Source organism: Puma concolor, chromosome A2 (assembly GCF_028749965.1).
Source record: "Puma concolor isolate L17-30 chromosome A2, mPumCon1.1.hap2, whole genome shotgun sequence".
In the NCBI taxonomy this organism is placed as follows: domain Eukaryota; kingdom Metazoa; phylum Chordata; class Mammalia; order Carnivora; family Felidae; genus Puma; species Puma concolor.
Genome location: NC_141668.1, coordinates 154,456,909 through 154,480,531, shown reverse-complemented (window position 1 = coordinate 154,480,531; position 23,623 = coordinate 154,456,909). Strand labels below are relative to the sequence as shown.

At 38.3% G+C, this 23,623-nt stretch overlaps 1 protein-coding gene across 12 annotated transcripts in view; it reads right to left on the bottom strand.

Moving 5' to 3' along the window:
* The window catches only part of MAP4 (microtubule associated protein 4), a 195,779-nt gene that overhangs the window by 90,082 nt on the left and 82,074 nt on the right, over positions 1-23,623 (bottom strand). For all 12 annotated transcript variants that reach the window (XM_086698337.1, XM_086698336.1, XM_086698331.1 and 9 more), the window contains one exon: positions 17,779-17,847. In XM_086698337.1, coding sequence (XP_086554463.1) covers positions 17,779-17,847 — 69 coding nt within the window. The remainder of the gene's footprint in view (positions 1-17,778; positions 17,848-23,623) is intronic.

Here is a 23,623-nt window from a genome sequence, read left to right as displayed (position 1 = left end):
TCTCCCTCTCTCTCTCTGCCCCTCCTGCACACACACTCTCTGTTAAAAATAAATAAACTTAATAAAAAAAAAAAGATCAGCTGAATAAAGAAGAAAAACCAAAGCCTGATTTATACATGGGTCTGCAAAATATGCTAATACAGATATAGTCCCACGTAAAGGTAACCCTGAAGGACAGTGGTAAAGAACAACCCTCCCAGGGGGCAGGACTTGAGCAGTACATACACTGTCCCCTCTGCCTGGAGTAATGGTCAGAGCACAGATTTATGCTGATTATGGACAATTATTAGGGATTTTGTTGATTGGTTAAGGACTTGGAGGGAAATGGTGACAAGGAAATTTGGGAAAAATACATGTGGACAAAATGAGCACCGACTAAGATACTTGTGCTCCATGTGAATAATCATTAAAGAATAGTCACATCACTGTGAAGGAAGCTCTTCATAACCAGGTCAACAAAATGACATACCTATGTAGATTAGTCTAGATCTTTCCCTAGCCACTAAAGTGCTTCCTCAGTGGATCATGAAAAAGTGGTCATGGTGGCAGGGATGGAAGTTACACAGGAGCTTAACAACATGGTCTTCCCTTAAGTAAGGTTCACCTGGCTAAAGCTACTGCCAAGTGTCTAATCTGTCAATTGCACAGACCAACACTAAGCCTCCCAGTATTTGCCAGCTGGTGGCAAGCTGATTGTACTAAACATCTCCCATTATGTAGAAGGGGCAGAGATTTATCCTTACTGGAATGCACATGTATTCTGAATATAAATTTACATTCTCTGCCTATAATGTTTCTGCCAGCATCACCACCTATGGACTCACAAAATGCTCGTTCCACCAACATGACATTCTATACAGGGCTGCCTCTGATCAAGAAAGTCATTTCACAGCGAGGTGAAAAAATGGGCTCATGCCCATGGAATTAACTGGTACTATTACACTCCATCACCCAGAATGGCTTGGCCTAATTAAAAGATGGAATTGCTTAGTGAAGACCCACTTACATTTTCAGTTGAAAGACCATATCCTAAAAAAAATGGGATATTACTTTGAATGCTTTGAATCAAAGACCTTTAGAGGCCAGATAATATATGGATCTGGAAATCAAGGGGAGTCACTATTCTATCCAATAACCCACTCATAGAATTTTTGCTTCCACTCCTGACAACTTTGAGATGTCCTAGTTTGAAGGTCTTAGTCCCTTAGGAAGTAATGTATCTACCAGCATACACAACAACAGTTCAATTGAACTACAAAATGAGACTCCCACCTGGCCATTTGGGACTCTTTATTCCACTGAACCAAAAGGCAGAAAAGGGGGTTACTCTACTGGCTGGAATGAGAGAGCCTGATTATCAAGGGGAAATTGGATTGCTGCTACACAATGAAAGGAAGGAAGACTATGTCTGGAACCCAGGGGATTCATTGGGATACCTCTAATACTTCCACACTAATAATAAGGTTAATGGAAAACTAGAGCTGCCCAAAAAAGGCCAAACTACTAAACAAATGAAAATTTGAAAGTTTGGGTCATCTTGCCAGATAAAGAACTTCAATCAGCTGAGATTCTGGCTGAGGGCAAGGGAAATGGTAAAAGAAGACATAGACATCAATTATGGTCTCATTACTAATTACAGAAATGAGAACTTTGAAGGCTTGGCATATTTTCTCTTTGTTATGTTTTGTGTTTATTTGTATAGTATAACCATTTTCTTCTTCTCTTCCTTCTTTCCATTATTATAAGTTACCAAAGCTTAACTTCACAATCAGTCTCTTGACAATAGAATATTCAGTGAGCTGTGATTTGAGGAGTGAATAACATGTCCAGCAATGGATATAATGACTATAGTGACTAAGCATCTTGTCATTTGGGAAAAGGATGAAAGCTTCTTCATCATATGAGAGATAGTTCTAGCTTGTTAAATGGAAATGTAAGCCTTGTTCCATTGATACATGAGCACTCATATGTATGTTGAAAAGTGCATATGGAAGCTAAGCAGCCAAAGGGGTAGACTGCACCAGTTACCAAGTATTGCCTCTTAGACTCAAATCTCCCCTTTACTGCCTTGCTTGTGATAATGGAGCTGGACCCTGTAAATGTTTCTCCTTTATCAGTTGGTATACCAGCTTAGTAGAGGGTGCTGGAAGAAGGGCTTCTCTTCTTGCTTCCTGTGTGCTTTTCTATCTTCTTGCTCCCAAGGTGCTCTACTGGTGTTTTAGTGGGCACTCACATGAGCATCTTCCCAAGCAAGTTCCACCAGCGACCCAAAGCCGGCTATCTGGTGATTTAGCAGTACCTCCATGTACAGTTTCCTGTTTGCCAGCTTACAGCACCTCAACAAACATCTTTACCATCCAATGAAGACATGTAAGATAAGAAACTAGCCTTGGGTGAGAAGAGCACTCTTCACATTTTTCCTTCCTTGTGTATTCTGCCTGAGTCCTGGAGGTAGTTAACCGTTCCCTATATCTGCTATTCTTGTATTCTTAGAGTTTTCTTTACGCTTTAAATTCCTGTTTAAATTTAAATACCTTCTAATTGCCCTTTAAATACCCTTTAATTCCCTGTTTAAATTACTGTGTCTTTTCGGTCTCCTGATCAGACGCTAGCTGATACGGATACTGAAAGAGTTAAGAACTGTGAGATAGCTTAAATGGGAAAAAGAAAGATATTTAAGCCAAAGAGAATAAATCAGAAGGCACATGTTAATTTCTAATTAAAAGGCTATCATATGCATAAAAGAACATACTGTATCTTTGCTGCTCAGTACCAATAACAGCAGCAGCTGCTTCAACAACAGAACACCTGTCTATTTTACACAGAAAAACCCAAGACCAGAAATACTAACTGCTATTAAGCAGAAAGCAGAACTCCTCAATGAAGACCTGCAGGGGATCTATGTCAATACTTAGATTTACAGTTTGCACAGCTTTATGTCTTCTCATCTCATTTTATTTTTTTTTTTAATTTTTTTTTTTTAACGTTTATTTTTTTTTTGGGACAGAGAGAGACAGAGCATGAACGGGGGAGGGGCAGAGAGAGAGGGAGACACAGAATCAGAAACAGGCTCCAGGCTCTGAGCCATCAGCCCAGAGCCCGACGCGGGGCTCGAACTCACGGACCGCGAGATCGTGACCTGGCTGAAGTCAGACGCTTAACCAACTGCGCCACCCAGGCACCCCTCTCATCTCATTTTAAATTGCTTAAAACCTACTGGAGAACCAGCCATGCCGGGTTTTTGCAGTGACGAAGTCCTAAGTTAATTTTCTCACATGAAACAAAAGTCTTCAGTTTGCCTGGAATTCTTTTAAAGAGCCACCTTCAATTTTGTCCTCTAGAAATAGAGCATCTCCAAAGACACAATGGACAGCAGACATGTTCTAGTTACATCCAATTAAAATACTGTTATATAATCATCTAAATAGGAAAAGGGGCTGATGGCCAAACAGTGATTTATTGGCAAAAACAGTTCCTGGGTTGAACCTGTAAAGGCTTTCAATGTGGACATTAATCATCATCCTAATATCATCTTACATTTATTAACTCTTTCATCCATGTTACAAAGCACTGAAATTGTTTTCTCTTCTTTAACCCAAACAATTCTTCTATTACTAGTTCTCTTTTTATAGAGGAAGAAACTTCAGCTCAAAGAGGGCAAATAACTTGCCCAAGAGAGCCAAGCTCAGAGGAAGATCTATGCCTGCTCTTCCCACAGCGTTCTTGAATCTACACAAATCACTAAGACGAACTTGTTTCCAAAAAGACATGTAGTGATAACTAGACTGCAATTATATTGGCCTTGCTCTTCACTTTCTTTTCTCATGTAACCAACAGAAAGAACCACATGCTCAGAGAAAAATGCTGGTTTAGAGAAAAGAAGGGAGATGACCAAACTACTTATGTTACATCAACAATATACAAAATTCAAGTCAGATCATCTTTTTCTGTTTACACATAAAATAGCAAGGTGGTCCATAGCTCATTGAACACAACGGTCATTATGTCTAGACAGGAGTTTGTAATTTTTTCAGTAGCAAAGAAAGATCATAGTACAAGGCTTAATTATTAACTACAAAAATTCTTTTCAACCTCAGTGACAAAGTTTTAGACATGAAAATGTGTTAGATAAAGAGGGAGATGGCAAGTCACTGTAAACTTCACATGCTCAGGGATATGACAGTAACACCAGTAACACATACCTGGGCTTTGCCTCCAAAGACAGAAGAGGATATATCTGTATCCTGGATACATTAAAAAAAAAATGCCTGCTTCATTTCTTACATGCTGCAGAAACACAGCAAAGTATCTATAGGGGAAAGTCCCGATATCCTTTAGAACGAGCAGGAAGTATGCAATGGCAGAAATACCCCTCCACTGCCAGAAAGAGAACTCTTCTGGGGGGACCGTCCGACTCTTGATTTCGGCTCAGGTCATTATCTCATGGTTTGTGGGTTCAAGCTGGCAGTACAGAGACTGCTTTGGGTTCTCTCTCTCCCGCTCTCTGCCCCTCCCCCCGCTCTCTCTCTCTCAAAATAAATAAACATTAAAGACAGACAGACAGAGAGAGAGAGAGAGAGAGAGAGAGAGAGAGAGCACGCTAGCTCTTCTCTCTGCTTTAATCAGTGCCTCAATCAGTGCACCCTTCCAACCTCCACCCCTTCACGTACTTTACTTCCTTTCCATCTCAGTACAAATACGATTGCCAATTTGGGACAGACTTTCTCAGAATCACGTTTCTTTCCTTCAGAGTTGCTTTTTGTTTGTTTGTCTGTTTGTTTAATTACACATTCAACAAGATGATTCATCCAATAACTGCTGAGCACGTACCATGTGCCAGACATGTTCTAGGTGCTGGGCCCCATCAATGACCAAAACAGAAACCCTATCCCTGTCATAATATTTATCTTCTAGTGGGGAAAGTCAGAGAATAAACAAGATAAATAATTAAACTGTACAAATTATAAGTGACAGGTACCATGAAAAAAATGAAAGCAGAGAAGTCGGGAGAAAAAAATGGAAGAGGTACAATTTTAGAATAGAGAAGGCCTCACTGAAAAGGTATACAGAGAACTATGAGTATATCTGAGGGAAGAACAATCAAGAGAAAACAGCCAGGGCTCAGAGCTCAAGATAAAGGCCCACCTGGTTTCTTCAGTTACAGTACTAAGAACAGCAATGAAGCAAAGTTAGCAAAGGGGAGGGTTGGCGGGGTATCGTAAAGCCTTGCGGTGACTGGTAAGGACTCTGGCTTTTACCTTGAGACGGGAAACCACTGGAAGGGTTTTAAGCAAAAGAGTAACAAGAGAATACACTATAGGGAGCAAACAAATGGAAGGTGCAAGACTAATTTGGGAGGTTATTACAGTAGTCAAGGTGAGAGAGGGTGGCTCCAATCAGGGAAAATGCAGTGGAGGTGGTGAGAAGTAGTCAGGTTCCAGGTAGATTTTTCTTTTCTTTTTAAAAAAAATTTTTTTTAAGTTTATTCACTTATTTTGAGGGAGACAGAGCATGAGTGGGGAGGGGCAGAGACGGAGAGAGAGAATCCCAAGCAGGCTCTGTGCTGTCGGCGCAGAACCTGACACGGGACTCAACTCATGAAACTGTGAGATCATGACCTCAGCCAAGATCAAGAGTCAGACACTTAACCTACGGAGTCACCCAGGCACCTCACGGGTCCATTTTTCTGCCAAATTAGATGTGGGGTACAAGATAAAGAGTTGCAAACATTTAGGCAACTAAGAGAACATTATATTTCCATTTAATGAATGGAGAAGCAGGTTTTTGTTTTGATTTGGGCGGGGGTGGGGGGTGGGGGGGTGGGGATCAGTTCAGTTTACCACATCTCAAATGAGGTGGCAACTTTATATCCAAATGGAGATTTTAAACTCTAATTTCAAATTTCACTAGTTCTCATCCAACCTCCTCATGGTATTTAACCATTATTACACATCTGTTCTTACCAAATGTTCCTTGTAACTCTTTAACATTTAAGTAATGTTTACATATTTGTGTATTATTCTCTGCAACTGTACAAATGAAAAAAAAAAGCCACAAGACAGCTAATAATAAAGCATTACTGTAATTCTAAAGAGGTCTGTAGTGTACATGATGGTTAATTTGAAAATCATCTTTTTCACTGAGCTAGCTTATTTATCTTTACCTTTTTATTTTTTCTTTTTTACCATTTTTAAGTATACAGTTCAGTAGCATTAAGTACATTCATAATGTTATGCAAACATCACCACCATCCATCTTCAGAGCTTTTTTCATCTTGCAAAACTGAAACTCTACCCAATTCTGCCTCTATGAATTTGACTATTTATATACGGAACCTCATGTAAGAGTAATCATATAAGTGGAATCAGTATTTGTTTTTTTTTTTAACTGGCTTATTTCACTTAGTACAATGTCTTTAAGGTGCATCCGTGCTGGAACATGTATCAGACTTTTCTTCCTTTTTTAAGGCTGAATATCACTCCATTGTATGTATATAATGCATTTTATTCATCCATCCAACTATCCATCTATCCATCAGTGAGCATACAGGTTGCTTCTACCTTTTTGCTATTGTGAATAATGTTACTATGTTGAGTCTCTGCTTTCAATCCTTTTGGGCATAGACTCAGAAGTGGGATTGCTAGATCATTCAGTAATTCTATTTCTAATTTTTTATAAAACTACCAATCCACTTCCCATTGTGGTCGCACCATTTTACATTCCTACCAATCGTGCACAAGAGTTCATTTTTCCACATCCTTACCAACACTTCTTATTTTCTGTTTGTTTGGATTTTTTGGATAATAGCCATCCTAATGGGTGTGAAGTGGTATCTCACTGTGGTTTTCATTTGCATTTTCCTAATGATTAGTGATGTTGAGCATCTCTTCATGTGCTTATTGCTATTTGTAGATTTTCTTTGGGGAACTGTCTATTCACATCCCTTATGCATTTTAATCTTGTTTTTATGTTGTTGAGCTGTAGGAGTGTTTTATATATTCTGGATATTAATCTCTTGTTCAGATATGTTTTGCGAATACATTCTCCCATTCTATGGGCTGCCTTCTACTGATAGAATCCTCTGATGCACAATAGTTTTTAATTTTTATGGGGTCTAACTTATCTATTTTTACTTTTGTGGTATGTTTTGGTGTCACATCCAAGAAATCATTGTCAAATCCAATGTCATCAAGTTTCTGCCCCATGTTTTCTTCTAAGAGTTTTATAGTTTCAGCTCTTATATTTAGGTCTTTCATGCATTTTAAGTTAATTTTTGCATTTGGTATAAAGTAAGAGTCCAATGTCACTCTTTTGCGTGTAGGTATCCAGTTGTCCTAATGCCATTTGTTGAAAAGACTATCTTTTCCCATTGAATGATCTTAGCATTCTTGTTTAAAATCATTTGACCATATTTCCAAGGATTTATTTCTGGGCTCTTCATTGTATTCCTTGGTCTATATGTCTATTTTGGTCTAGGCTAGGACCTAGATTACTGTAACACTGCAATTAAGTTCTGAAATCAAGAAGTATGAAACGTCCAACTTTATCTTTTTCAAGATTGTTTTGGCTATTTAGGGTCCTTTGAGATTCCACATGAATTTTAGGTTAGATTTTTCTATTTCTACCAAAAAAAAAAAAAGTGGTTGGATTTTGAAAGAAAAAAAAGTCATCTTTTGAAAAAGCACTTTAAATCTTCCTACCAGTGACTGACATTTCACTGCTGCTTTAGAAGCTCCTAGAGGCTCATGGTTGTAGTAATCATCTGTATACATCCTTTTATCCACACTCTAGAATTTTTCAAAGGAATTAATCTGTGAGCAATGTAAAAATCATATGAGTTAATTATATTATCAAACTTCTCCTTTAAAACATTAGGATAAGAGTCCTAAAATATGTGAATATATATTTTACATATATGAATATATATGAATAGATGATATATGAATCAAAACTAACCAAACTGAGAAGATAGTTCAACCATTGAACTATACCCCACTTTCAATAATTAATGGAACTAGACAGAATAGGAATAGAGGACCTGAACAACACTATAAACCAACTAGATCTAACAGACATTTTTTAGAACACTCCATGCAACAACAGCAGAATATACATTCTTCTCAAGTACACATGGAACATTTTCTAGGACACACCATATGTTAGGCCATAAAACAAGCCTGAATATATTTAAAAGCACTGAAATAATACAAAATATGTTCTCCAACTACAATGGAATGAAATTAGGAAATGACAACAGAAAGCAGTTTGGGAAATTCATAGACATGTGGAAATTAACAACATACTCTTAAATTACCAATAGGTCAAAGAAGTCATAAAGGAAATTAGAAAATAAGACCAATGAAAATGAAAACATAACACACCAAAACTTAGGAGATGCAGCTAAAGCAGTGCTCAGAGGGAAATTTATAGCTATAAGTACTTACATTAAAGGGGGGTAAAAAAAAAATCACAAGTCAGTAACATAACTTTACACCTTAAGAAGCTATAAGAAAAGCAAACTAAATGCAAAGCAAGTAGAGGAAAGGAAATAATACAAACGAGACTGGAAATAAATGAAACAAAGAAGAAAGTACACAGAAAACACAACAAAACCAAAAGTTGATACTTTGAAAAGATCAACAAAATTTGACACTTTTGTAACTGGACTGATCAGTAAAAGAGATATGACTCAAATTACTAAACTCGGAAATGAAAGAGGAGATATCAATACCAATCTTGCAGAAATAAAAGGGTTTATAAGCAAAAATTAGAAACAATGGCACAACAACAAACTACAGATGAAATGGACAAATTCCTTAAAAGGCAGTTACTACTGAAACTGATTCAAGAAGAAAACACTAAGATTGGAAATTCCTGAAATAATTTTTGTAACATATAATTAGTTATATAGTTTCTAACAATTAGGCTTGGGAAATTAGTTCCATAGATGAAATTCCTTCAAATTTCCTTCTATAGAGTTCAAGGACCTTATTCCTTATAATAAGGCATAAGCAGATAAACCTTTTGTTGAATTAATCTATTGGGTTAACTGGACACCTCTTGTACCCAATCCTCCTTAAAAGTCCATCTTTCACTCTACCTATAACTGCAGCATCCAGGTGCATGTAGGTGTGATTTGACTGCACTTTATTTCAACCAAACCAGAGTTTTCTGCCTCACATCATCTTGATGCCAGAGACGAGTCATCTGCAGTCTGGCCCTGCACAAGTGCAAACCCAGAAGTACAACAGTTAACTGAGAGATGGCACAGGATTAAGGCACCTTTGTCCACAGAAGTGACTAAGTTAGTGATACTTCTTCATATCGGCTTGTCCTCTTTCCAGGACAATTTCACTTTCCAATTTCCAATTTCACTTTTCCTGGTCTCCTCTTTTTTTCCATGGGATCACTTCTCAAAATAAACTACCTACACACAAAGCCCTTGCCTCAGCCTGGATTTTCTCCCAGAAAGTAGAGACTAAAAAAGGCCTTTAAAACAAGCCTTTAGAGGCGTCTGGGTGGCTCAGTCGGTTAAGTTCCTGGCTCTTGATTTCGGCTCAGGTCATGATCTCACAATTCGTGGGTTTGAGCCCACATCGGGCTCTGCACTGACAGTAAGGATCCTGCTTGGGATTTCTGTTTCTCTTTCTCTTTCTCTCTTCCTCTCTCTCTGTCCCTCCCTCCCTCACCATCTCTAAATAAATACATACATACATACATACATACATACATACACACACAAACTTAAAAAAAAAAAAAACAGGCCTTTAAAGGTCCGTTCCTTCCAACTACCTTTGTGAACTTCGTTAGCACTTAGAAGACCCACTGTGATATGACAGGCTGTGTTAGAAAGAGCATAGGGCTCATCAGCCTACATTTGAGTTTGAGTTCTATCATTAACCTAACTTCAATTTCTTCAAATGAAAAATGGATATACTGTTATACATTCGAAAGAGTTAATAAACTCCAATATGCTATACAGAGGACAGTTATCCTTATCATTCATGAGATGTATCAGAAAAATCTGTTCAAGTCCACATTCAGGTAAAAATACAAGATCAATTTACAGAAGCTGTGTGTGAATATTAGTTCTTTGAGCAAAAATCCTCTGGTCTCTGATACAGTATGGCTGTATCGATAATGCTTTCATTTTATAAGAAAGGAGAATGTACTCGTATATTACTTATGAAATTACAAATAAAAGAAAAATATTCTATATCTACATATGCCTGTTGTCATAAGGTAGAGTTTCATTCCACAAAAAGAAGCAAATTATATAAACAGAGTTATGGTTTAAAAAGTATATCAGAGGGGCACCTGGGTGGCTCAGACAGTTGAGCTTCCGACCTCGGTTCAGGTCATGATCTCATGGTTTGTGGGTTCGAGCCTCGCGTCAGGCTCTGTGCTGACAGCTCAGAGCCTGGATCCTGCTTTGCATTCTGTGTCTCCTTCCCTCTCTGCCCACCCCCCGCTTGTGCTCTCTCTCTGTCTGTCTCTCAAAAATAAATAAATGTAAAAAAAAAATTTTTTTTTTTAAGTATGTCAGAGTAGACGACCTACTTCTGGGTCGGGGTTGTATACGTAGCAGAGCAGCTCCCTCGCTGCGATCTACTGAAAGTCAGCCCTTGACACAAAGGTTTGTAAAATTTTCTTAAAAACAATTTTTTTTTTTATAAAAAGCATATCAGAATAATGGATTCACGAAAACCTCAGGAAGAAGCTATTTGGTCTTATTCAATACCAAGTTGCAAAAGAAACTGAAATCGAATGGCTCACTGTACAATGACATGCTCAGTGCATGAGCTGGTTTCAAGGGAGTCCTCAATACCCTAAAAGTGAATGTAACATGTTGTATTAATGGGTATATGTGGAGTTTTCTGAGAAGTTCTACATCTTTATCAGAAAACCATGAAGCAAAAAAACTTGAAGAAACATTAGGTGTTTGTATTTTACTGATGTGTCTCCAACATGCAATTTGTATCTGGAAAATGAAAGAAAGTAATTAAACTTTTGTTTCCAGGATTTGGGGATGAGGCAGAGAAAAAGAGGTCTTGCCATGTCTAAATCTAGGAACACATTGTGCAGCTTTATGTTTGGGCTTCATTTATAAGTTATAATGCCAACTTAGAGGTTGGTTACAATAGCTGCTCAGAAATTCTAACATTACAGATTTATTTTTCTGCTAAGATTTCACCTTTATGGTTCCTGAGAATTTTTCTAATGCTAAATTCCTTGCATTCTATCTGATGCTACAGGAGACAGTGATGAAACCCCTAGGACATCATTTGTGCCATGACATTCCAACAAAGCAGTTTCATCTTCCCCTGTTGATATGACCGGATATCACATCACATTCAGAACAGTTCTCACAATAAAAAGCCACCTAGCCTGTTCATAATGGAAACCACCAGTAACACTGCCATTTGTGGAGGACTTAGTGTACTGCATCTAGCTTAGCCTCCATGGTAGCACAGACATTTATTCCACAAATAATTTGTGATGAAGTCTTGTTAAGCTTTCACTGTAACAGAAACAGCATCAATATAAAATTGAGGATAATCCACTCTTACATGTGACTTAGAAATGAAGCTGACATTCTGTGCCTGCCCCACCAGTTCTATGTCTTTGTCCAGAACCCTCTCTAGGCTTCCAGCTCCAATGTATTATCAGGTCTACAAGGGGGAAGAATCCAACAGTAGCCAGATTTCATCTCACTTTCATCAAAATGAATACACTAGTAAGATCTAAGAATTGTCCTGATCACCAAAACCTTTAATCCTAGCATACTTATAAGAAGTTAGTCAGGACTATGAATTATTATTTATAGTGTTTAAATTCTTTTTTTTTTTTTTAACGTTTATTTATTTTTGGGACAGAGAGAGACAGAGCATGAACGGGCGAGGGGCAGAGAGAGAGGGAGACACAGAATCGGAAACAGGCTCCAGGCTCTGAGCCATCAGCCCAGAGCCTGACGTGGGGCTCGAACTCACGGACCGTGAGATCGTGACCTGGTTGAAGTCGGACGCTTAACCGACTGCGCCACCCAGGCGCCCCTATAGTGTTTAAATTCTTGTGCTTTAAACATAAGAATAGATTGTTAAGCCCTCTTAATAAAAGAAAATCTAAGCAGGAGCCTGGCTGGCTCAGTCGGTGGAGCTCCTGATCTTGGGGTTGTGAGTTCAAACCCTATGCTAAGTGTAGAGATCACTTAAAAATAAAATCTTAAAAAACCGGGGTTGGGGGGCAATTAGTTAAGCATACGACTTTGGCTCAGGTCATGATCTCACAGTTCGTGACTTCGAATTCTGTATCAGGCGACCTGCTGTCAGCATAAAGCCCACTTCAGATCCTCTGACCCCCTCCCCACTTGCTCATGTAGGTGCGCGCTCTCTCTCTCTCTCTCTCTCTCTCTCTCTCTCACACACACACACACACACACACACACACACACACACAGAAACCTAAGGACATTAAATTGAACTTTCTTAGTAAACAATGTGCCAAGCTGAAAAATGTTCTTTATACCATGCAAATTACCTTTGGCATAGAATCTTTTCAATGCCTTAGTTCAGTCAACATATTGCATTTGCAAATCTACCTACTGTAAAGAAACAGTAACCCAGAAATGGGTAGGGAATTGGGCATTCTGTTGACTTCTTCCCAGAAGCAGCATACTAGAGATCATCAAATAATAAAGTTACAAAATTAAAATGTCATTGAATGTAACAGTTTCAAATGATAATTCAGAAGGCATTTTAGGAAGACTGTGAACCTGAATTTTAACTGGACTAAACTAAGCACACACATGTAGTCTTAGAAGGTATTGAACAATAATTGATATGCCATGAAACTCTTTTGGATTAACTGCATGTTGCCACTCTGCCAACTGTTTTTCTCACCAGATACCATAAAATATCAGTCATTTGGGCTTACCTAATACAGATTCTGGATGAAAAGGAGTTATTCTGAGAATCAAAGATACGTAAGTGAAAATGAAAATGTCTGGCAAAGAGTAAAATGCCCATACAACTATGAAATTATTATGGGTGGGATCAGAAGCTTAGACTGAGAATTCACTCCTCAAGTCTTTATTTGCCAAACTCATGTCTTAGTCACATCATACTTCAGTAATTAAGACTCCAACCAAATCCAGTCTGTAAGGTGTTAATGTAAGATGTTTATTAGTGTAATTTATTTATTAGCACAATGATCACATTAAAATGTCCCCAAATACAAACTGTTATAGTCTAAAGTCACAAAAAGTATAAACTCAGGTGCATGAATGAGGTTATATAAAATGTTATTTATAAACAAAGTTCTACATCTTCAACATTGGGCGAAAGAAGAAAAAAGAGAGAGAGAGAGAGAGAGAAAGATTACAAATAAGAAACATATTTCAACAGAACAACCTGACCAGTCTGGTAACCTCACACTCAGGTACGCCCATGATGACAACACAGCATATCCTTACAGAACTGGCTACTTTGTACAAAGCTATACTGAAGCAACATGAAACATCCAAGAGAAACAGAGCTAACAATGTACATGGAATTTTAGCTGTCATTAGTGGAAATTTTCAATTCCATAAATAAAAAAACATATTTGGGGAAAAAGAGTCAAACAAAAACAAAGCAAAATGGAAACCAAAATGGAATAAATCAGTGTCAGCAATGGAGTGTGAGTGTATCCCTTCAACCACTGCCACAGTAGGGTGGCCCTGGGCTTCTCCAGCCACCTGTCACTTGCACAAGCTGTAGAGACTGGTTAGAACAGTTAGAAAAAGGTCAAAGTTGATCCTTAAAAGTTAGCACTGCCAGTTTTGCAAAGTTCCTAGCCAAAAAAACAAAACCAAAACAAACACAGAAAACCAAAACACATACTGAAAACTAAATGCACACCAAAGGGCAAGTGCTAGGTTTTATCTGATGGGTGCTCTCCTACAGTTAAGAGTTTTATATTTTATCAACTGCTTCAGAGGTAAGCATAAGCAACTTCCCTCAAATGTACTTCCTCTAAGTGTCTTTTCTCCAAGAACTCACAGAAGGAATTCCTGGCAGAGGAGCAAGCTCCTGCTTGTGAGCAGAAGAGGGAATGCTTCCTGAATTCCAGAAGTCATTGCAGGGACTCGGTTTAAACTTTCATAATATTCTGGTTTTTCCATCTCAAAAGTAGTTTTGTGTCAGAGGATCTAAAATAACGTACATCTCAAAACCTACCTAGAATCTAGTGCCAATTATTTATCTTAATCCAAAACAATCAATAATTTGGTTGACTGTGACAACCTGCATAATCAATTAGAGGACAGAAACCTGGAGTGTTTCACAATCTGGTTCTTAAGCCAGAACTCCTCTACGATTTCAAACCATGGCCCAGGTATTATATTCTCTAAAAATATCTCTGCTAAAAATCCAATCAAAGGTTATTATCTGAAAAGCTCCACAGTACTTTTCTCAAATAGTTCTTCTAGATTTTTTAGCTATTAGTGTGGGAAAACAAGGAACAAGTTTAAGAAAGTCCCATTGGGCTCTGTGCTGGCAGTGCAGAGCTTGTTTGGGATTCTCTCCCTCTCCCTCTCTCTCAAAATAAGTAAAATAAACTTAAAAAGGAAAAAAAAAAGTCTCATTGGGACAATCCTCAGAACGCACTGAGTATAAACGCTAACTTGTAAAGGTCTTCCCACGTGATCCACCAGTCCCCCTGGAATGCTGCAAAAAGGCTTCTCCAGAGACCAAAGGGATTCAAGACACTACCTGAACAGAGTTTGCATCCAATCTGAAAACCATGTCATTAGAAACCTGATAAGTTGGTTGTAGTTGTTCAGTGAATTGCGATATACTTTCATTCTCATGTTTTTACAGAAAAAGTTGTTTCTGTATCAACATCCCAGTAGTCTATACAGGATTCCACTTTCTTAAACTTCTCAATTCTTATTTTGATAGTTCATGATCATGTTACGAAAGTAACTTTGGTTATAAAATTTCATACACAATAAAAGGTTGTCAGATTTTCAAGAGAATCTAAGCCTCTAGACAAATAAACCGTCATTTCATAATAAAAACAATTTCAGCCCAACTTACAAATAACAAAAGAGGATTTAATTTGAGGAAGTACTTTTCAAAGTTTAGTCAGAGCTACTCTAAATTAAAATAGCTATCGTTATTCAGATTTTAGTAAGGTGGAGAGAATTAGAGGTAAGCCTGAAAGACTGCCCTTCCCTAAAAGCAAGCTCACAGAGGGAGAGGGGAGGGAGAGGAAAAGGGAGGGTCACTGCAGTACTGGTGGACTCAATCCCTTTATGAAAGCACACGTTCTCATTTGGTGTTACAATATCCTGATTCATTCTGAAGAGCTGAAAAAAACACATGGAAAAGGCCAACTCAAAATGTTAAAAAAAAAAAAGAAAAATGTGAGATTTGAATGAAATGATAAAATGAGTTTTCAAAAAGAACAAGAAATAAAAGACATTAGATGCCCAAGGATTCATCTTGTACTCTGTGCTCACAAAGGGAAAGGAGGTTCCATCAAGCCCTGCAGAGCACAAGAGGAAGCAGGTGGTTTGCTCAGGCAGCAGCAGAAAAGGCCCCGAAGAACTACCCTCTGCTTCTTCTACATCGTGTCCAGGAAGGAAAAGCAAAGCTCTGCAAAATGCTGCAGGTTTTAGAAGTGTAACGGTGCTTAGGAAAGATCACTGGTCTGGTGTTGCAGCAGCCCCAGTGTGGAGAGACACGCTAGGCTTCTAGGAGGAGAAAAATAGAAAGGGAGGAAGAAGTAGGAAGGGGAAGGAAAGGGCAGAAAAGCACAGGTCATTAGTAAACAGCAAGTTCAACATAGCAAGATGCTCATACACCCTTTATATGCTATCAGCGGAGCTGGTCTGCTCTTAGGACTAGAGACAACATCCTGAATAAAACAGAAATGGGAGTTTTTCAAAATGGCACTGAGCTATGTGCTCTAGTTAGTAATGGCCAAATCAGAATGAGGTCACATCATGCTCCAAAAACATGCACTCTTTGTCCCCTCCCTACTCATTCCCACCCCCCAGTGAAACATGCATATTTTCAAAAGGTCAAATTCAGAACACACACATCTTCCCAGGTATGCAAACCATACTCTACCGGCTGCCATCATGTCAGTGGGCAATTCATAAATCCCTGGGTTCTTTTCTGCCACCAGGTAACTAAAAGTCTTGAAACAGTAAGGGCCAGGCTGCATGTTTTTCCTGTTCAATTTTTTCCGTGCTAGTAAGAGTTGGCAATCGGAAACAATTGCTACCCAAAGTTTGGGTCTCTTCTGGTCATACTTGACATCTTGCTGGGGAAGAAATCTACTCTAGTTTGGATAATTGTTTCCTCTCTGGATGAAAATGGCATCCACTCCTTCAACTGGCTAATCAAATCAATCCCCTCCAAGCCTTTTCTTCCCCTGGCACTGCCTCTTTGTTAAAGAAAGCTGAACTTACACATTTTTTTAAAAGTTCATGTTCAAGCTTCTCCTTTAATCACAGGTATATTTCCATAAATGTTTCCTTAAAACTATACTACAAAGATGACTCTGCTTTCAAAGCAGGCACAGAAACAGTCAATAATACAACAAAGGTTATCAAATAAATACAAAAATTTCTGTTCACAAAACTGGAAGATAAGGTGTCACTTCTGGTTGTTTTTAGCTTTTAAAGTAAAGAGTTTCTAAGTTAATGAGCTGCTAATAAGGATGTTAATGTCAGTGGGTAAAACTAACATTCACAACAAATGGAAACCAGCCATCAATAAATCTGAGGTACAAAGATAGGACATTTTGAAAGGTCACAGAATAAAAAATAAATCCTGGAATAATTGCTGTTGCTAAGAGGAGGCTTTCTGGAAGCCTTACAAACAGAAATCGTATGGCGGCTCAAGAAAAGTCTTCTCAAGGCTGAGGTATGCGTACAAGGGAAACACAGACACAGTATGTGTCTAGTGCTTACCTCCAATGCAGCAATGTGAATCGAATGTTATGCCCCAGTTAAGGGCACGCTCCGTTGCAAAGAACAGTTTGCTTGACCATTAGAAGTCTATTCATTTGGGTCAACAGTGTCAGCCTGATTACAACTGCAAAGTGCAATTATTTATAAAAATACAACATGACTCTCATAATGGCTACCTAAGAGAAGGTTTGCACAGTACATCCCTATGGATCCTGCTACTTCTTCGAGAATTCTGCTCTGGGGTCAGACAGCTGGTGCTAGTTATGAGGTGGAAACCCATAGGAACTGAGTGCCAGCTGACAGAATATCAAAGCCTTAGTAATTAATAGGCTGGAGCTAAAGTTAGAGACAGATTTCAAAAGTAACAGTTGGGGGGGGGGGGGCGGGGAGAAAAAGACCGAGGGCAAAATAGAAAGGAAAGAACTTTTAATTTGTGGCTCACAGATTTCCTAACATTAAGCCATGGCAAGCAAGCTAAGTGCAGTGGGGGAAAGCCTGTGTAAAGAGCTGTAGTGGCCAAAGGCCTCCAATATAACATATTTTGATGATGATTAGTTTGCATCTATAATCGTAGTTTTAAGATTGATCCAGCTCTTGTGTGGCACAACTACAACAAATATTCAATACCACTCTTTCTTCTGTTGTTAGAGATGTTATGTGGCAGATGCCCTGGATTTGAATACATCCAACAAGAACAACAAAACCCTTAGAGATAATTCACATGCCTCCCTAACAGTCTTCCTCAAAGAAGCTCATCAAGGTGTTTACTGTGACTGTTTCACCTCCACATTTGGGGAATCCGGGGAACCACTTACCCGCAGTATCATTCCCTTCCATTCCATGATCACCGTTGGCTAGCCCTGTTGCTTTAGAGGATGGCGTACCTGCAACAACCACAAAGAATAATTAGCCGCTGTGACAGACAGCAGTATGAAAAACACACTCCACACTACCTAACTAGGTAGAATTTTGTCACTCTTCATAGCATGAGCTTAAAGCAGATAAATATATGTCCAAAATTTAAAGATCCAATAAAAGAAAACCCAGAAATATAGAACACAACGGAGTCATTCATTTTTACGGGACCCAGACTCTACACTATAGAAGAGCCTTTCCTAATAAGCAAACTGAAATCCTTTCTGTTCTGTAAATTGTCAAAGATTACCATTGTATTCAATTAGAACCACTATTAAGCACCACAGATTTTGTATCTGTGATTCAAATCCAATGCTCCAAGGGCACAGGGCCATTTGGAACTCCCTCACAAAGAGTCCAGGGCATTTTAATCTTACTTATTCTGATAGAGTATAGTTGTGTCACATTCCCTAATAACTAAAGACATTGAGCATCTTTTCATGTTTATTTGCCATCCCTTTCTTTAGTGAATTGAATGGTCAAATTTTTTGACCACTTTTCTTTGGGTTATTTTGTTATTATTTAGTTTTGAGGATTCCTTATACATTCTAAGTACCAACCCTTTATCAGATGAATTCTGCAAATATTTTATCCCAGTCTATAACTTGAATTTTCATTCTCTTAACTGTGTCTTTTGCTTTGCAAACTGTGTCTTACCCGTATTTTCATTGTCTTAACTGTGTCTTTTGCTTTAAATTTTGATGAACTCGAATTTTTCATTTTTCCCTCATGCTTTCTTATATTTTCAGTGAGGTATCTAAGAAATCTTTATCTAACTCAAGGCCACAGGATTTTCTCCTACGTTTTCCTCTAGAACTCTTCTAGTTTTCAAATTTAGGCTCCATATTAAGGCCAATGATACATGATAAATTTTGTATATAGTGTAGCTACAGGTCTAGATCTGTATTTTTTGCCTATGGACATCTAATTATTCCTGTATAATTTGTTGAACAGACTATCCTTATTCCCTGAACTGCCATTGCATTTTTGTAGTAAAATCACATATACTATGTGTGGATCTATTTCTGGACTCTCTTCTATTCCACCGGCCTATAAGTCTATCCATTTTTCCAATACTACACTGTCTTGATTACTGAATCTATACAGTATTTCAAAAAGGTCATGTGAGTCCTCCATAGTGGGTCTTTTCCAAAATTGTTTTGGTTATTCTAGTTTCTTTGCTCTACTATATCATGGATGAAATTGCGTTACTACATAGACGAATATAAGGATGTACAACCTTTTCTTAAAGGCTTTGACCACATCTAACACTTCAGCAACCCATCTAGCTCTGCGGTCAGCTTGCCAACCCAAGAGCTTCCCATGAGTCCCTCTCAAGAACTTAACAGAGATATTTGTCTTTTTTTTTTTTTTTTTTTTTAATCTTTATTTATTTTGGGGAGAGAGAGAGAGACAGACAGACAGACAGAACCTGAAGCAGGCTCCAGGCTCCAAGCTGTCAGCACAGAACCCGACACGGGGCTCGAACTCATGAACCACAGGATGGTGACCTGAGCCAAAGCCGGACGCCCAACTGACTGAGCCACCCAGGTGCCCCTAGAGATATTTTTCATAAAACAAGTAAAAATCTGGAATGTATGCTACAAAAATATAAAATGCAAGATTTTACTTTGAAAGACAAGAAACTGTACTGCCCAACCTTCTGACTCCCACAGATCCAAGGCAGAAATCTTTCACATAAACTCACTGAAAATATCTTTCATTCTGTTATCTCAAATAACAGAGGAACAACTACAGAAAACCTAAAGAACAAGGCAGGCCAAAAAGAGATTATCAATTAACTGGAGGAAAAAGAAAATAAAGGAATGAAAGAGAACAGACTTTTATTGAATATCCACCATGCATTAGGTACCATACTAGGGCTTTACATACTGTTTTACTTATCCGGAGAGATACCAACTATGTTCTATCCCACATTTATGCCAAATATGGGATAGAACATGTTTAGCATAAATTTCCTTTTACCCTCACAAAGTACATTTATAAAATTTATTCTTCTTAGCTCAAGAAAGAACACATATTTTAAAAAATCTGCCTCATTTTAAAATACAGATTGTAAAAAATAAAATAAAATGCAGATTATAGGAAAATGCAAATTATAAAAAATACCATCTTCTGGTCATGAGAGTGATAAAATCTTTTTACAATTTAATAGCCAGTGTTGGCACAGTGTAAGAAAACAGGTAATCTCATACACCACTCAACGAATATAAATCGGAACAACCTTTTATGAGACAACTTGGCAGTCTATCAAATTTTGATATACTTGTTTAACTCAACAATCCATTTTAGGTACATAGTTCAGAGAAAGACATAAAAGTGCACAAATATGAATGTTAATGAGATGTTGACTATGGCATTGTTTAAAAAGTTACAAATGCCCACTGACAGATTCACTAAATTATGAAATAATATGCAATTTTAAAAGAAATGAGGTAACTCTTCATGTACTGATATGGGAAAATGCCAGACCATATTAAGAAAAAAATTAAACCAGGGTTGCCTGGGTGGCTCAGTCAGTTAAGTATCCGACTCTTGATCTCAGCTTAGGTCTTGAACTCGAGGTCATGAGTTCAAGCCCCACATTGGGCATCATCATGGGCATGAAGCCTACTTAAAAGAAAAAAAGAAAAGCAAATATGGCATAATAGCATTATAACACACACGTGCACACAAATAATCAGAAAAATTATGAAAGAATATATCCAAACACCACTGATGGGGAACCAGAGATAAGGAAAAAAAGGAAGACTTAAACAGACACAAAGTCCTGTTTTAATTGAGCACATTAAAGAATTTTATAATACTTTAAAAAAAATTTTTAAGTTTATTTACTTTGAGAGAGAGAGAGAGAGAGAGAGAGAGAGAGAGAGGCGCATAGAGGGGCAGAGAGAGAGGGAGAGAAAAAGAATCCCAAGCAGGTTCTGCACAGCCAGCATGGAGCCTGATGCAGGGCTGGAATCCACCAACCACGAGATCATGACCTGAGCCAAAATCAAAGAGTTGGACACTTAACTGAATGAGCTACCCCGGCGCCCCAGAGCACATTAAAGAATTTAAGAGTAGGGACGCCTGACTGGCTCACTTGGTAGAGTGTGCAACTCTTGATCTCAAAGTCGTAAGTAAGCCCCACATTAGGCATACAGTTTACCTAATAAAATAGTAATACTACTACTAATAATAATACTATACCTTTTTAAAAAATAATCGATAGACATTTAAAGAATGGATAGACAATGGACCAGAACAGAGAGCCCAGAAATGGACCCACAAATGTATGGCCAACTAATTTTTGACAAACCAGGAAAGAATATCCAATGGAATAAAGACAGTCTCTTCAGCAAATGATGCTGGGAAAACTGGACAGCAATATGTAGAAAAATGAATCTGGACCCACTTTCTTACACTATACACAAAAATACACAAAATCGATGAAAGACCTAAATGTAAGACAGGAAGCCATCAAAATCCTCGAGGAGAAAGCAGACATTTTAAAAACCTCTTTGACCTCAGCTGCATCAACTTCTTACTCAACATGTCTCCAGACGAAAGGGAAATAAAAGCAAAAATGAACTACTGGGACCTCATCAAGATAAAAAGCTTCTGTACAGCAAAGGAAACAATCAGCAAAAGTAAAAGGAAACCAACAGAATGGGAGAAGATATTTGCAAATGACACATCAGATAAAGGGTTAGTATCCAAAAATCCATAAGGAACTTATCAAACTCAACACCCAAAAAACATTTCTTACCCAGTGAAGAAATGGGCAAAAGACATGAACAGACACTTCTCCAAAGAAGACATCCAGATGGCCAACCAATACAGGAAAAAATGCTCAACATCACTCATCATCAGGGAAATACAAATCAAAACCACAATGAGATGGCACCCCACACCTGTCAGAATGGCTAAAATTAACTCAGGCAACAACAAATGTTGGTGAGGATGCAGAGAAAGAGGATCTCTTTTGCACTATTGGTGGGAATATAAACTGGTGCAGCCACTCTGGAAAACAGTATAGAGATTCCTCAAAAAGTTAAAAACAGAACTACTCTATGACCCAGTAATTGCACTACTAACTACTAGGTAATTAACTAAAGGACACAGGTGTGCTGTTTCAAAGGGGCACATGCACCCCAATGCCTATAGCAGCGCTATCAAAAATAGCCAAAGTATGGAAAAGAGCCCAAACGTCCATCAACAGATGAATGGATAAAGATGTGGTTTGTGTGTACACACGTACACACACACACACGCACACACACATACATACATACATACATACACACAATGGAGCATTATTACTCAGCAATCAAAAAGAATGAAATCTTGCCATTTTCAACAATGTAGATAGAACTAGAGTGTATTATGCTAAGCAAAATTAGAGAAAAACAAATATATGACTTCACTCATATGAGGACTTTAAGGTACTAAACAGATGAACATAAGGGAAGGGAAGCAAACAGGGAGGGGGACAAAACATAAGAGACTCTTTTTTTTTTTTTTTTTCCAACGTTTATTTATTTTTGGGACAGAGAGAGACACAGCACGAACGGGGGAGGGGCAGAAAGAGGGAGACACAGAATCGGAAACAGGCTCCAGGCTCTGAGCCATCAGCCCAGAGCCCGACGCGAGGCTCAAACTCACGGACCGCGAGATCATGACCTGGCCGAACTCGGACGCTTAACCGACTGCGCCACCCAGGCGCCCCCATAAGAGACTCTTAAATATGGAGAACAAACAGAGGGTTGCTGATGGGGTTGTGGGTGGGGGGGATGGGCTAAATGGGCAAGGAGCATTAAGGAAGACACTTGGGATGAGCACTGGGTGTTATAGACTGGAGATGAATCACTGGACTCTACTCCTGAAATCATTATTGCACAATATGCTAACTAACTTGCATGTAAATTAAAAAATAAAAAATTTTAAGTAGCTAATAGTTACAGAATTCTATAATAGAACACTATTTAACCATTAAAAACAAAGTTGTAGAAGTATATTTATTAACATACTTGTAAATTAGCAACCTACATGTGCAAAATAATAAAATTATTTTGTACCACACAAAATTATTTTGTACAATACAATCCCATTTTGGTAAAAAATAAAATTACATATTTAAAATTAAAAAAGAGAATGGATAGAGAGAGCCAACTGAAGTTCATAGGTCATCCTCAACATACTACCACAAATACTTAAACATGGCAGGAAAGATGGCTCAAAAGAATAAAGTAAGAAAAGACCTAGAAATCAAGAAGGTTACCATCCAGTGGACCAGAAATTACAAGGAATATCCAAGAAGCTGAAGCAAATGGGATCACACTGAAGGAGAAACCACAGCCCAAAGGCGGCCCAGGAAAGCAGGACTGCAAGGTCTTCTGCACTCGGACAGCAGGCATGATGGGAGCGCCATTAAAAGCTACCAGGCCAGTCCCCATTTCCCCCATACTTTCCTTCCCTCACCCCACAACAGTCAGCTTTGTGCCAACCTCCAGAACGAATGGGGAGCCCTCACACTCCACCTGGCAGCACAGCTGTATCCCTGTCAGAGGCAGGTGGTAAAAAAAAAAAAAAAGTCATGAGGAATCTCAAATAGACAGTAATGCCACATACCTAAGGGAAACTATCACCAAAAGAATAAGGCATCATCGCATTCAAAGAGAATAAACATCACTCAGGGAAGCAATGTTGATACAGCAAATAAGAGACTTTTTTTTTTTTAAC